The sequence below is a fragment of the Lissotriton vulgaris genome, chromosome 4_1 (assembly GCF_964263255.1).
Source record: "Lissotriton vulgaris chromosome 4_1, aLisVul1.2, whole genome shotgun sequence".
NCBI classification, from domain to species: domain Eukaryota; kingdom Metazoa; phylum Chordata; class Amphibia; order Caudata; family Salamandridae; genus Lissotriton; species Lissotriton vulgaris.
In genome coordinates, this window is record NC_141691.1 from 477,383,586 (window position 1) to 477,400,280 (window position 16,695).

The 16,695-nt window shown below is 42.8% G+C and overlaps 1 protein-coding gene across 1 annotated transcript in view; it reads right to left on the reverse strand.

The window, feature by feature from the left end:
* Positions 1 to 886: 886 nt before the first annotated feature.
* TYW2 (tRNA wybutosine-synthesizing protein 2) overlaps positions 887 to 16,695 on the reverse strand; it is a 173,872-nt gene continuing 158,063 nt past the window's right edge. The window contains exon 8 of the mRNA XM_086964617.1: positions 887 to 4,375. Coding sequence (XP_086820743.1) covers positions 3,902 to 4,375 — 474 coding nt within the window. The 3' untranslated portion in view covers positions 887 to 3,901. The remainder of the gene's footprint in view (positions 4,376 to 16,695) is intronic.

Sequence of the window (16,695 nt, forward strand, 5' to 3'; positions counted from 1 at the left end):
CTGCCAAAAACTCGCAAACAAAGCCTCATCACGTGCATTCTCTGGAAATGCGCCCAAAATCTGGAACTCCATCCCAGTTCATATCAGGACTAACCCCTCCCTTCCAAAATTCAAAAGCCAGCTCAGAGAATTTTTCCTCAACTGATCTCTTCCGAATAGATAGCTGACGCTCTACATAGAATACTACACACCGCAGTATACAAACACTCTGTTAAGAGGACCGATACCGCTCTTACCTCTTGTCTCTCTCCAGTGCTCTCCCTCACCGATCTGACTTAGTCACGAATCATGGAGTCTATCGGCTACTCTTTGTGTTTGAACTGTACTCGTCAGGAATCACTATGTTCTACTACGGTCACTTGTTTGATTTCATCTTTGATACATGTTTTACCCTCGGGTCTGGCTAGCGCTTTATAAAACTCCTAAATAAATAAGACAGAATAAGCAACTTACTGATAAAAAGGTTAAAATATAAAGAGCTGAGGTTGGAGGTTTGTATTCAGATAGTATGAAAAGCAGAGTTTCAGTTATACTTAACAGATTGTCCTTCTCACTCACTCACAGCTGGGTTCAGTTATTGGTCTTTACTCTTTGGTATAAAGGTTGACTAGCAGTCAGTTGCTTGATCTAAAAACAGAGTTTTTCAACCCAGTTGAGCTATTGTCTCCTAGACAGAACAGTTTTCCAGTGTGCGTAATAGGTCATAGTCGTGAAAAAAATAAGCTAGGTTTCATGACAAACAAAGAAGAAAAATGTATTTGATCTTATGGAGTTTCATATGATAAGACAGATGAACCAAGGTGATGTTGACTGAGGCATGAGTTACAGGGAATAGAAAGATGTTCTTTAGTCTTATGGTCTGGTCATGCCCGATAAAAGCCACATTTTGGGGAATGGTTATGTCAGTTATTGTGGAAGTAATGGAAAGCACTGGCCTGCTATGACCAAACAATGCCTCATGGGTCTTCTACTCAGACAAAGGAAAAAGAAAGTTAGCACTTGATTCATTCATCTGGCGCTAGCACTGGCCAAACAATGTATAGCAAAAGCATGGAAATTGGTTGGTTCCCAGAGATCAAGAGATAGGAAACAGATTCAGTTTACTGAGCTGAACATAAAAATACTGCAAATAGAATGTAGCATGGGTAGCTAAGAAAAAGAAAAAACAGAGCTTGGGAGGTGATGATACGGATACTTGGAGACAGGAATAATGATGACAGGCCTCCACAAGGCACAAATAAATTAAATGACTGGGACCTTATGGTGCTGCCAAAATCGCAACTAGGTATAACATAAGGGTGAACCTTTATCCCCCTAGAACAAGCACAGAAACACAAATTAGATACAAAAGGCTCAGCAACAGAGAATGGCTGAACAAAGTACACATAATTTTCCCCTCTGGCTTGCCAAATCCATGGGAGATAATCATAAAGTTCCACCAAGAACCACTAACCTAATATTGTTTATTGAACTTGGACACCCATAGGAAGGTAGTTTTCAATATAATTCATAGTTAAGGAAGTGGGAGAGTAATGGTGAGCCATTATGATTGAGATCAAAGAAAACCTTCTGCGAGACAATGGAACTATGTAAAAGCTACATTCCAAGTATTCTGTAGTCTGTACAGTTGGTACATTCAGTAGTGCTATAATATACTCACTGAACCACAGAAGCTGATAAAATAAAATGGCTTAAAAATATGATCAATAGTAATGCGAACTATATTCAAAATGGTACTAACAAAATGTACTAAACAAGTGTGCATACAGGAAACCAGAAAATATCTAAATGTACGAAGAGTATCCATACCCTAGGTTTATACACGCAATGCTGCCAGAGAGAAATCAGAAATATACCTTGATGTTTTAACCTGTAACAGTAAGAAGTTAAACTCACTAACAGGACAGCAGGAAAAAAGTGCACGTGGGAGGACATTTTATTCATTTACTCCATATTATATGTTATGAAACAACGAATGCTATTGATGACTTAAACATGTTCATAAATGCTAACTGATTTACTTCGAAGGATGTAATAATTTCTAATACACCCATCCATTTGAATAAACTTAGGACTTCCAAAGATTTCCCAATCTCCCTGGTAAATATCCTTTAGATGGAGAATGAAGGCACTTATAAAGGATATATTCTCAAAAGTATTACAAAAAAACGATACTGTATAGGTTTGCTTTGTATATAGGGCTAATTGCAGCATGAATTCAGGTTATTTACCCTCGCCGGTTGCGTGACAGCATGAGACCTGCTGCAGTTTACTACACAACATCAGAGAAAAGAAATGAAGGATTGCAGCAAATTTGCCTTTTCCTTCTGATCGCTTGTGCGCCAGCCCTAAAATTGGATTGGAAAACTTGGTTTCACCCATTTGGTGTATTTACCTTTCCTGTTAGGCCATAGAAAATTGTGCTGCAAATAAAGCAATGCATTGGGAATTAAATATCTTATGTGGGCACCCACAAACATGGAAATTTGCGGCTGCCGTAAACACACACTGTGCTCTGACTAGGCTGCAGTTTCATAGTACAGCAGTGACAAGCAAAGTGCTTTCACCATATATAAAAAACTATTTTTATATAGTGATATGTCACCACTAGTGTGCCTTGAAAGGCCATCAGGCAGGGTGACTGACTAATACATCCATAATAAATCCAGCTTTGCCCTGCTAGAAGCTCTTGGTACCAACACCACCTGCTTTGCCAGGAGCTTAACCAAAATGTATCAAATTGCGAGGGACTCTCGCTGGCCACAGCCTTGGACCTTGCTCCGGCTGAAGGATTCGGACTTCCATTTCTGAGACTAATACCGAAGATAAAAACTTTGTCCGTGATCACCTACTTGGTGTATACGATCTCTACTCGATTGCAGTCATCCTGAAATCACACCTAAGTCTCATTCAACTGTGAATTGTTTATTTCTAATGACACTTAACCTTTTCTAGACACTTTTTTTCTACAAACTTTTTAAAAAATGAACTCTGGTTTCCTTCGTGTCTTTTTGATGATTACATTTTTCTCTATTTGCCTAAATTGGTTTGTGAATTTTATTGTGTTGTGTTCTTTACTCAAAAATTGTTGGAAATGCTTGAACATCCTATGCCCTTCTCTTGGTTGCCTGCCAGGGACGAACAGTTCATCTAAGGACTGTGTTTGGACCTAACCAGATACGGTTTATTAAAGTAGGTGGGAGTCTCAGCCTCCCAAATTAAAAACCAAATACCTGACAAAGGGTAAGACTGCGACTCGAAGAAAGATAGTGTGAAGGGAGCCCCCGATGTTTCAGATTTCTCTTTGCTAGGGCTAATGACAAGTGAAAGCAGAGCTCAACTTTGGGTTCAAGTGTGCACATGAAAAGTCTGTAGAATGAGGTCATATTTTAGAACTAATATTAGGTAATAGGTTTCAGTTGAGTTTTCTTGCTGCATGATGCAACATGTAACCCTCTGGAACAGCTCTGTAGGAAGGTTTTCACATCAAGCAATGAATTTCTGCATTTAATGCCAAGGAAGGACCTATAAATAGGTTGTCTACTTTCTAGATACTTTTCATATTAACAATTTAGATAACTGTTGCTGTATAGGGAGCTAAACCACGAAAGTTAAGATCACCAGAATCATAGGATATCTTGACAAAAATTATTTACCTAGTTCAAAAAGACTATTAAAGCAATATGCATTATACTGAACCATAGAAGAATTATCCTATTCTTGGGAAGCAAAATAGACATATGGGATGAGCAGGGTACGAAATGAGAGGTCGGAGTCTGAGCGCTAGGAACCAGATTGTTGTGGTAATGGCAGAACTAATAGAGTAAACCAAGCTCAGGATTCTGATGTCCAAACATGGAGGAAGATATTAGAAACAAGCACAGCAACAATTGCTTTTGTCTCAGTTTGGAAAGGGGCGACACTGCAGATCCAAAACTATGTGGTCCACATGAGGAGCGTATGACTTCACATGTTCAATATGTAGGATATGGGTTTTCCAACGTTTCCCGTTTAGCTCATAAAGCAATTCCTGAATCTCGTTCTTTGTGGACTCTGCCCAACTCTCCCATTCCGGGTTAATCACTGTCTCCCTCATGATAGTCACTTCATCTTCCTTGGTGCATAGGTCAACACTTTGCTCCAAATCATCTTCTTTCACAGCTGTACTGCACACTTTTCCTTTAGAGAAAACCTGCTGGTGATAATAGCTGCTTGAATTCTGATCATTTTTCCCCAGAAAGGATTCAACATTTTGATGGATATGTAGAACACCTCCTGTGTCCTGTCTTAGAACCCTGCAAGCAATGGGCCAGCCTTCCCTAGAGCTTGGGATCAATCCAAGAATTACTCTGTCAGCCACATTCTGCAAGTCCAGCTACAAGGAAAGAGAGAACAGTGTTGAATGAAACAGCGGTATCATTAGGCAGTTCAGCGGTATCATTAGGCAGTTCAGCGGTATCATTAGGCAGTTCAGCTAGTGTAATAGTTATTAAGAGCAACCTCTCCACACTTAAAAATTGATTTGTACAAATGTGAATATTCTGAACTTCAAACTGCTAATTGAATTAAAATACAATAATAGGCAGACACAAAAGAAACAGGAAACCAGACCAAAATATACATGATCCAAATTACTATATCAGTTTTTTTTATAGAACAAAGAGCATGATCTCAGATACAACGATACTTAGTAGATCTTCATTAAAGTAACAAGAAAATAATGTAATAAGGCATAACAATAATCAATGTGGTCAATTTGCATCAATGTAAATGATATCTGTAGTAAAAGATGAACACCGTGAGAATGGTTAATGCATGAAGCTCTATAGGACCATAATAAAGTGCACAGTATTAAAATCACAAACCATTAAGTACTATACTCTCACTTATAATCACGTACCATATAAATGTCAGAGACAATTATTTTACAAATAGATCAAGGCAACCAAAATGAAATAATGAAAAGGTAGAAGAAAATGAGAAAAAAGGGAAATCTCAGAGGTTCAACAACGTTTCAGGCTTAAATCTAAAAACAAGTGGGTCTGTGTTGAAATGGGTGTGTGGATAAGGACGTGCTCCTACCGTGTTGTAAAAGAACCGACCTAGATAGATTATGGAGGCACATTTTTCTGGCATTCAAGGTGCCTCAAAATAGTCTAAGATGAGTAATAGTTCGCTTTCTGGAAACATGTATTGTCATCACTTCTAACTAAGCATAGGCAGCCCACCAATTGTGAATGGAAAGATTTTGAGAACTTTTCCATGCAGAAAGGATCAGCTTGATTCCTATGGTCAACCTGAGGTAAATCAGCTGAATGTCTGTAGGAGTCAATTTGAGAATCACAGGAGGAAAATTGTTGTGCAAGAGAGCTGATGTTGCATTAGTATGCAGAGAGATTCTAAAGACTTCTTGTAACTCGTTTTGGATTTGATGCCACAAAGGACGCGCATTAATGCATTTAAGCAACATTTGAAGAATGACTCCAGATTTAAGACTGCAGTTCCAGCAAAGATTTGAATCCAAGACACCTTGCCTATGAAGTTTTGATGGAGTCCAATAGATGTTATGTAAAACCAGAATCTCATTAGCAATGAGGCATGGGTAATCTTTCCTTTAAAAAGAATGTCAGATATGTGAGCAAGTAGTACCGCAAATGTCCACCCCCAGTGTATTAAGTTAATAGAATTTCATGAGTCTGTACTTTTCTGTGTCAGCCTTGGTTTAGGGGCAAGAGAAAACTAGGTATTCTAGATGCAGTATGACTCAATTTAAAAAACTTTCCTAGCAGCAAAAATCTGGAGCATGTATGACAGCAAGTTTTTAAGTTATGGTTTTGAGTTTCAGAAACTCATGAAAATACAGATTAGAAAGATTATGTTTAAGGCGTAGTTCTGCGAATAAGAGGGAGTTTTTAGGGTATCAATTGTATCTGTCATAATAGCGATTGAGTGTTCCATATTAAGCCGAAAAATACTGTGTATTGGGATTAGTGAGCATTGGGGTAAATGGGGTGGCAGAGTTCTTTGTATAGGCAACCATGTAGGCACTATAGGATTATTTAATGAGAACCACCCAGCTCCCTTGTATGGACACAAAGGCCTATAGATTTCTACGGTAATCCAGAAATGTAACTAATTCCCTCACTCACCTCTCAAGTCTGACTTTTTAAGGGGGTCCTAGCTTTCTTATTTTTCCATAGAAAATCTATAAGTAATATGTACATGTTTATGAAGAAAAAATTGGGTTACAATTTGAGAGGTAACATACTGATTGGAAAATTAATTATAGGTGTCACTATCATCCTAGTGGTATAGTGGTATTTACTAGGGGTGGGCGGAATTTGTAAAATTGACTTTCGCAAACTATCGCGAAATTGCGCAAAATCTCCGCGAGCATGCGGGACTTTCGCGAAGATGTGGAGATCGCTTTTCCCGCCAGTTCGCGATGTGTTTTTGAGTGCTCGCGGGGAAATTTACCTCTAACTCGTCCATGCGGTCGCTAATGGGCGTGGCCATATTGCTCGTGATGCCTTTTTCCTGTTCTGGGTCGAATGACGTGTTCGTGATTGCAAAATTGCGCGGGATAGTGTGACCGGTTACCAACAATGCAACATCTCGTGGCGCATGCAAACAGATAGGAAAACTCTTCTGCAAAACGGTGACCCGGTAAGTCGCTACTGCGCGCACGAGAACACATTTTTAAAGCGCAAAGAAGAAAAAAACTTCAATTTCGCTGCAGATTGCGAAAGTTTTTACATTTTCGCGCTCTCCACAGAACGCGAACATGTCAAAATATTGCAAATTCCGCATGCTGAACGAAATTTCCCGCCCAGGCCTAGTATTTACTCCACCAAGTCATGAACTTTGGCGACCATTGCAATACTAACTCTTTAACATTGGAGATAGTTGTATTCTCATTTACTGATAATGTCTCCTTAAAATCTATTTCGAACCAAATTCTAAGATATTTTAATGTCTTATTTTGCCATTTCAAATCCAAATCTTTTGTTAAGGGAGGGGAGGCAGTTCACATTAAGAGAGAACACCTCAGTTTTTTCTTAACTAAGGGAGTAACCGGACATTCTTGCATAATTTACTATTACATCCAGCAAATAGGGAATTGCACCATCCGTTTCTTCTGTGAACATCAGCACACCATCTTAATGCACAGCAACATTTTGAGGTCCAGCTTAAAAGGAATACCTTATGTTCCACATGTGGACAAGAAAAATGAGAGGAAGAAAATTTGGGGAAATATTGTGGACTAAATTGGACAAACTATGAGTAACGTTAAATGGTGAATAATTGGTTGCATCTAGTATCCACTAACGCAGTGCGTCTGGGACTGGAGCGTCGATCATGCGCTCCCCACAACAGTGTTATTCTTTTATTAGGCATTTTGAAAGTTGGCAGGAGGTACTTTTTTAGCCATTGAGAAATTCACAATAAAATGTTCTTTTTTAAAGTGTGCACTTTTTCCTTACTCTTTCTTTCAGCTCCCTTCTTGTCTTGCCTAACAAAAAAAAAATGAATGGGTCCTCATGTAATGAAACTAGTGCTATGTAAAGTGCTTTGATACCCGATTAGGGGCAAGTTTGCGCTATATAAAACTCTGTAAAATAAAATAAATTAAAAAATGTGACGTAGCAAAGAATGCCAGGAGAAAGCAGCTAGAAAATAGGCAAGCACATTAGGAAGGATCTATTGGAAAACTACTTTCAAACCACTGCCCTGGCACACATCAGTCACCCCTCTTGCTGGGTGTCCTATGCCAGTGGTGAGGGTACAGCTGCATGAGCCCTGTGCCCCTACAGTGCCCAAATCCATTCCTGTGCACTGTAAGTGCAGTGGTGCCATTAAGAGTATATGGTGCTGGGAGTTTGTCATTACGAACTCCACAACACCATAAAGGATACACTGAAAACTGGGAAGTTTGGTATCAAACTTATCAGCACATTAAACCCACACTGATGCCAGTGTGGGATTTAATGTAAAATGCAAAACAGAGGGCATCTTAGAGATGCCACCTGAAACTCGACCATCTTCTAGTGACCTGACTGAGTGGCTGCTTAGGCTGCCACCAACAGACATGTTTCTGGACCCCTGGGTCGAGAGCCTTCTGCTTTCGGGGGTCTGAAACAATGCACATCCTGGGACGAGGTGCCAAGTCTCCTCCCCCAGGATGGGCAGGGTTCACGAAGGGGAAGCTTCAAAGACATACCGCCTTTGTGAGCCTCCCCAGACCATTTGCTGCTTTCAGCAACTGGTCCCCACTGGTTCTACCCCCACCCCCTCCCACTTTGGGCGGGAGAGCCAGCGGGAAAAACAAGTAAGGGAAAGAGGGGTGCCCACCTCTGCCACCTCCACCCCTCAGGTGGGGGAGGCGAGGTGAAGCACAACTTTGAGTCCCCGCCATCTTGAGGATGGGGAGATCCAACCAACCATGGACAGGCTCCTGCCCCCCTTCCCATGGGAGGGTGGAACGACAGGGGCTGTACCCACCCCAGGGAATGGACCCATTGGTCCCTGCCCTTTACCTACCTGTTTTACAAAAGGGGGTGGTGATGAACAGAGTGTCTGAGTTAAACAGACCACTCTTACCCAGTCCAAAGATCAGGGCTTGATCCATCACCGTTATTTATCTCACTGCCCCATCCCAGCTCAGAACCTGGCTATATGCAAATCAGTCTGTCCCTGGCCCAGTGCATCATGGGAACAGGGCAGACTAAACTACCAAGCCAATTCTTCACCAGAAAGGAGACAAGCTACCGGGGACCGGTTTCTGGCATTTCAGCCTTCTTCGGCGCGGCTTGCTTGAATCCTGATGGAGCAGTGAGAAAGGGACTCATGTCTGAGTATACCCTGCCACACCTATAGTGGCCAAAAACGATTTACAAAAGGGGGTGGTGATGAACAGAGTGTCTGAGTTAAACAGACCACTCTTACCCAGTCCAAAGATCAGGGCTTGATCCATCACCGTTATTTATCTCACTGCCCCATCCCAGCTCAGAACCTGGCTATATGCAAATCAGTCTGTCCCTGGCCCAGTGCATCATGGGAACAGGGCAGACTAAACTACCAAGCCAATTCTTCACCAGAAAGGAGACAAGCTACCGGGGACCGGTTTCTGGCATTTCAGCCTTCTTCGGCCCGGCTTGCTTGAATCCTGATGGAGCAGTGAGAAAGGGACACATGTCTGAGTATACCCTGCCACACCTATAGTGGCCAAAAACGATTTACAAAAGGGGGTGGTGATGAACAGAGTGTCTGAGTTAAACAGACCACTCTTACCCAGTCCAAAGATCAGGGCTTGATCCATCACCGTTATTTATCTCACTGCCCCATCCCAGCTCAGAACCTGCCTATATGCAAATCAGTCTGTCCCTGGCCCAGTGCATCATGGGAACAGGGCAGACTAAACTACCAAGCCAATTCTTCACCAGAAAGGAGACAAGCTACCGGGGACCGGTTTCTGGCATTTCAGCCTTCTTCGGCCCGGCTTGCTTGAATCCTGATGGAGCAGTGAGAAAGGGACTCATGTCTGAGTATACCCTGCCACACCTATAGTGGCCAAAATCGATTTACAAAAGGGGGTGGTGATGAACAGAGTGTCTGAGTTAAACAGACCACTCTTACCCAGTCCAAAGATCAGGGCTTGATCCATCACCGTTATTTATCTCACTGCCCCATCCCAGCTCAGAACCTGGCTATATGCAAATCAGTCTGTCCCTGGCCCAGTGCATCATGGGAACAGGGCAGACTAAACTACCAAGCCAATTCTTCACCAGAAAGGAGACAAGCTACCGGGGACCGGTTTCTGGCATTTCAGCCTTCTTCGGCCCGGCTTGCTTGAATCCTGATGGAGCAGTGAGAAAGGGACTCATGTCTGAGTATACCCTGCCACACCTATAGTGGCCAAAAACGATTTACAAAAGGGGGTGGTGATGAACAGAGTGTCTGAGTTAAACAGACCACTCTTACCCAGTCCAAAGATCAGGGCTTGATCCATCACCGTTATTTATCTCACTGCCCCATCCCAGCTCAGAACCTGGCTATATGCAAATCAGTCTGTCCCTGGCCCAGTGCATCATGGGAACAGGGCAGACTAAACTACCAAGCCAATTCTTCACCAGAAAGGAGACAAGCTACCGGGGACCGGTTTCTGGCATTTCAGCCTTCTTCGGCCCGGCTTGCTTGAATCCTGATGGAGCAGTGAGAAAGGGACTCATGTCTGAGTATACCCTGCCACACCTATAGTGGCCAAAAACGATTTACAAAAGGGGGTGGTGATGAACAGAGTGTCTGAGTTAAACAGACCACTCTTACCCAGTCCAAAGATCAGGGCTTGATCCATCACCGTTATTTATCTCATTGCCCCATCCCAGCTCAGAACCTGGCTATATGCAAATCAGTCTGTCCCTGGCCCAGTGCATCATGGGAACAGGGCAGACTAAACTACCAAGCCAATTCTTCACCAGAAAGGAGACAAGCTACCGGGGACCGGTTTCTGGCATTTCAGCCTTCTTCGGCCCGGCTTGCTTGAATCCTGATAGAGCAGTGAGAAAGGGACTCATGTCTGAGTATACCCTGCCACACCTATAGTGGCCAAAAACGATTTACAAAAGGGGGTGGTGATGAACAGAGTGTCTGAGTTAAACAGACCACTCTTACCCAGTCCAAAGATCAGGGCTTGATCCATCACCGTTATTTATCTCACTGCCCCATCCCAGCTCAGAACCTGGCTATATGCAAATCAGTCTGTCCCTGGCCCAGTGCATCATGGGAACAGGGCAGACTAAACTACCAAGCCAATTCTTCACCAGAAAGGAGACAAGCTACCGGGGACCGGTTTCTGGCATTTCAGCCTTCTTCGGCCCGGCTTGCTTGAATCCTGATGGAGCAGTGAGAAAGGGACTCATGTCTGAGTATACCCTGCCACACCTATAGTGGCCAAAAACGATTTACAAAAGGGGGTGGTGATGAACAGAGTGTCTGAGTTAAACAGACCACTCTTACCCAGTCCAAAGATCAGGGCTTGATCCATCACCGTTATTTATCTCACTGCCCCATCCCAGCTCAGAACCTGGCTATATGCAAATCAGTCTGTCCCTGGCCCAGTGCATCATGGGAACAGGGCAGACTAAACTACCAAGCCAATTCTTCACCAGAAAGGAGACAAGCTACCGGGGACCGGTTTCTGGCATTTCAGCCTTCTTCGGCCCGGCTTGCTTGAATCCTGATGGAGCAGTGAGAAAGGGACTCATGTCTGAGTATACCCTGCCACACCTATAGTGGCCAAAAACGATTTACAAAAGGGGGTGGTGATGAACAGAGTGTCTGAGTTAAACAGACCTACCTGTAACACCCCTTAATTTAGTATTTAGGTGGCACCCTGAACCTTGCTTCCTTAGATCCAGCAACAAAAAGAAGAAGGACCGAACAGCCATGCAGTCAGCTAACATGAGGAAGACGCCCACTGACTTGGCCCCAGTCCTACAGGCATGTCTCCCCTCGAACCGGTTCCTGCGAAATCCCGGTGTGTTCTGCAGCCAGCAACCTCGAAAACTCCGGAGTACCTGCCTGCCTTCACTTCCAAAGACTGCAACCTCTGGCAGCAGCCAGAGACTGCAAATCCAGCCCACTCTGCACCCGCCGAACCCGGCCCGAGCTCGAGTGGAAAAACACCACGAGGAGGTCACCCCGGCGATACTGACCCAAGATCCGGTGATCCCAGACTTGCCTCAAGCCTCCAGCCAACACCTGCAGCCTACATCCAGAAGGACCCCCTAACCGCGACCAGGAGCTGGTAAGAAGATCTGACCCCAAAAGGCAACCCTGCACCCAACAACCCACGGCCTTGTGTGCTCAAACCAACGGTGCCTAACCAACCCTTAACTTCCCAACTTACCTCTCAAAGTGATGGTCGCACCCAGAAGCCCTTTGTCTCCCTGCCCACTGTGCTTTTTCAAACCAGAGGTTCTCAATAGAAAACAACTGGGCGTCCGACGTCGAAACAGCACTCTGCACCCGGCCGCCCCAGTACCGCTGAGGGTGCACCTTTTGTGCTACTTTGTTTCCCCATTTGCCCGACCTAAACCCTAGGAGCTTTGCTCCCACAACCCAGTGGCCTGCTTGCCAGCAACCACACACCGGCAGCCACCTTTCCCCCATTGGATAACATTGGGCCTCAACACTCTGCACCCGGCCGCCCTACTGCTGATGACAGTGTAACAAGAGTGCATCACTGACCCTGGGGGACCTCTGAGTCTAACCCAGACCCTTAACTCCCACAGTCGATTACTTACCTGTGACCCGATAACCTGTATTTCCTCCATAGGATAACATTGACAATTTTCTTCCAAAAAGTTTCTAAGTGTGGAGTTTCGAAATCTAAAAATATTCTTTAAAAAAAAGAAAATGCACAAATAACCAAAACGTATTTACTTACCTGTTTGCCAATAAATGTCCCAGTCCTGAACCTAGGTATCCAGCACCGAGTTAGAAAAGTAACGTAAAAAGTAACTTACCTGTAATTTACTGAAAAAGCCTATTCATTTCAATGTACTGTATTTGCTAAGTTTTGCAACCTGTTGCATCCCATGTAAATCAAACAAAGTACAAGTTCTATTGCATTTTCAAACTCTTCTATATTCAGCAACTTATTACTGAAAAGTATTTGATGCTTTCCTGTGCCAGGCTTGCTTGGTTCAAAAATTAAACAACAGTATATTTTTTATACAAAAGCAATTGGCCTAGAGTTCAGTTCTGGAGTGTGTGAATTCATTTGCTGACTGAGTGTGTATATCCAATGCTTAACACTGTCCTCTGATATTGCCTTACTGCTCGACCACTCTGCCACAAATAGAGTAAGGGTTCTATCTAACTAACTTTAACCTTTGCCTACCTCTGGGGTCACCTGGACTATAGAGTCAGTTTCCTACATTGAGGTTTTACCTGATTTAAACCGCTCCCGCTCTTACATTTTTTGCATTTTGGTCACCTAGTTTTTGGATGTCTGCTGTGGGCCTCACTAACAGAGTCTCACTCACTGTAAACTCTGATACCACATTTCAATGATATTACCCAATATAAGCAATGAAATAGGTCCTTGGAGTTTGGAAGGCAATATACTTCATTATGAATGTGGTGGATATCCCGTCCACAGTACTACAAGTGCATTATATCCTATGGCACTTGCAATACAGCGGACGGGATATCAGCCACATTTGTGACAAGGTATTCTGTCTGCCAAACTCTAAATAAGGTCCTAAATCAGTGTATTTTTTAGTTAATGGAATTGAAACACTGTACCATCCTCAAGTATTTCGATTAATTTGTATTGTTTTAGGGGTTTATAATTTTGCTTACAACTATGGAGTATAACCTTGACAAAGTCGGTTTTAATTAATGCACTACTCGTATTGTGTTAGGCTCATGGGTGGTATTGTGTTTTTAGGGTTCAGCGCAGGGGCTCACGGGTACATTATTGGGTTACCATACCGGGAAGATCTTTTTTTTACTGTGGGCTTTTTAAAGAGTGTCAACATAGTTATTCCCCCTATCATTTTATATATATATATTTGTTAATTTAAGGCATACTATTCAGTACAGTGTGGAATAAGTGGGATTCAAATTTAAAAAGAAAACCCACTGGCACGACAGTAAATTATTAGGTGTTGTTTGATAGATTGCGGAACTCGGAGGTCCTGATTTACAAAGGAAACTTACACCTTTTAGGAATAAAAATTTGGGGTAAGTTTACAACTTTTTGCCTCTTCACAAAATCCAAGTGTACGGTACTACTGAAAAAGAAAAAAGAAAAAAATAGTAAATTCAGCACCACACATAGCCAACCAGTGGCATTTCAACATCCTCTGACAGAAAATGATGGAGGGAACAGAGTTATAATAAAACCCCATAGGACATAGTGTCCAATTAAATTATTTTAAATAGTTAGCCATATAAATGAATATAACTTAATGTTAAATATAAAAGTAATACATAATATTTAATTATAAAAAGTTTAATACCCTATTTTGAATTTAAAAATGAATGTAACAACATTTTTATTAAAACGTAATTAAAATTATTTTATTCATTCTATACATCACTTTTAATAATTATTCAAGGGTGATATTCCTTTTCAGGTGGGAATTTATATGTACTATACTTTACCACAGGGAGACTCTGAGATCTTCATGTGGTAAAGTAGAGAGGAAAAGTAATAAATAAATAAATAAATAACTCTGTTGGACTTGGCCCTTTTTGAAGGGTCATCCCTGAACTTTTTGCCTCCCTCCTGTGTTTTTTCTGACCTGTTGTTGGTGGTTTTATGACTCTGGGCACTTTACCACTTCTGATCAGTGCTGACGTGCATATGCTCTCTATTGTAAATTGTTGTAATGGATTAGTGACTCCATGATTGGCTTATTTGATTTACTTGTCAGACCCTAGTACAGTGCACCATGTGTGCCCAGGGCCTGTAAATGAAATGCTGATGGTGGGCTTGCAGCACTGGTTGTGCCACCCACAGAAGCAGCTTGTAAATTGTGGCTCAGGCCTGCCATTACAGAGCCTGTGTGCGGCCTGGGACTGCCATGTCCATTTGGCAAGTGCACACACTTGCCAGTCCCTAAACCTTCCCTTTTCTACATGTTAGTCACCCCTAAGGTAGGCCTAAGGTACCCCCATGGGCAGGGTGCATCGCATGTAAAAGGTAGGACATGCCCTCATGTGTGTGGCATGTCCTGTTAGTGAATTACAGCCAATTTCGTTTTTCACTATTGCAAGGCTACCAAGTCGCATAGGCCAGAATGGGCAGTTTGATTATAACATCTTATAATCCTAACTCACTCAAGGAACTAGGTAGAAATTTGAGTTTAGTATGACTGAACTCAATGTTGAAATACATCTTTTAGCGAGGGTGATTTTTACATTCTGTGTTTGAAAATACCACTTTTAGAAAGTAGGTATTTTATTGCCTAACCACCCAGCATGCCTCAGCTAGGTTTGTGTATTCCATGTCTGGTTTGTGAGTGACAAGGGGCTGGAGAGGGCCTTGGCTCCAGCAGTCTGATGGGTCAGGGCTGGGATGAATAGGACCTGCATTGAATAGAGTAGGGGCGGAGATTACCTTTCACTGACCTGAGCCCTCATAGAATAGAGAGTAGGGGGGAGGAGATTTGCTTTCAGCTACCTGAGCCAGGTCTGCTTTCAAAATGCTGTCTCCACCTCTTGCAAGGATGCTGCACATGACTGGTTTTGGCTGGTCACAGGCACCCACTGCCTTTAGAGGAAAATTAATTTTGCAGTATAAATATTGGGGCCCAGACCCCAGAACCTTAGATCACTTCTGGGAATCAAGAAAAACCTTTGCCAAGGAGAAGAACCAAGAAAGCTGAAGAAGGAGACTGCCCCTGCGATAGTGACTGTTTGGGGTTGGCCTGCAGTGGTTACTTTATTGCCAAGGAAAGGAGAAAAGAACTTTGCTGTTTGCTTTGTCATCTTAAGGAAGATCTCCAAGGGCTTGAACTGAGCTTGCCTCATGTCTGAAGTCTCAGGGACACAAAGACTTCACCACCAGCTCCCCCCCTGAATTTCCTTGCTGGGAATTCTAACCTACAGAGAGGTGCCTGCAGCTGTTTAGGACTTCTAGAGACTGTTTGTCGATGGGAGCTGGAAGGGCGACACAACGAGGAGAAGCATGTCGCCGCCGCTGCAATTGCCGTCGTATCGGCGAAAAAATCTGCTGCAGCTGTTTGCCGTCACATCACAGATGAAGCGTGTCGCATCACCGGAGAAGCGTGCCGCCGCCACAGAGGTCGCCGCCGCATCACCGGAGAAGCGTGTCACAGGGCCTGTTGCGGCTCCAAAGATCATTGATTTCGCCGCACATTGTCGCATCGCATCAAAGACGCCATTTTGTTGCATCACACCGGAACGTCGCATCACATTGAGGCGCCATCATGTCTCATCGCACCGCATCATATTAAGAACCTGACGCATCACCTCCTCTTCGGTAAGGAACTGGCCCATCACCTCCCCTGTTCTGCAGTAAGAACCCAACGCATCACCTCCCCTGAAGCAAGGAACCGGCGCATCACCTTCCCTGAGACCCTTTTGTTTGCATTGCGCGACGCATCCAAGGTACTTTGAGAGTAAAGTGTTGCATTTACCATCTACATTGAACTAAGCTATTTCTACCATTTTGAAGTCACATTTTTAATACAGTATTGTGGATTTTTGTCATTTGGTCTTGTGTTAAGTCTAGTAAAGATTACTTATTTTTCTAAACTGGTGTGGTGTTAATTTGTAGTGTTTTCACTGTATTACTGTGTGTGTTCACAAATGCTTTACACGCTGCCTCTGAGATAAGCCTGTCTGCTCATGCCAAGCTACCAAGCGGGTGAGCAGGTGTTATTCAGGAGTGTATTCCCCTTTCCCTGACTAGAAGCAAGGTTCCCTATTTGGACAAAAATATATACCATTGCCAAATAGAGACCCTCATTTCTAACAAACTCGAAAATAAATGTTTAAAAAAATGTATGTTAAAAAGTAATGTAAAAACATTTTATATATTTATTTTAAATGTAGAACAAAATAAACAGCACTAATAATTTTGAAAGACATTTTTAATTAATAGAAATATATTAAATCTTAAATTATTTTTGGAACGTTTAGCCAAGAAAGAATTTT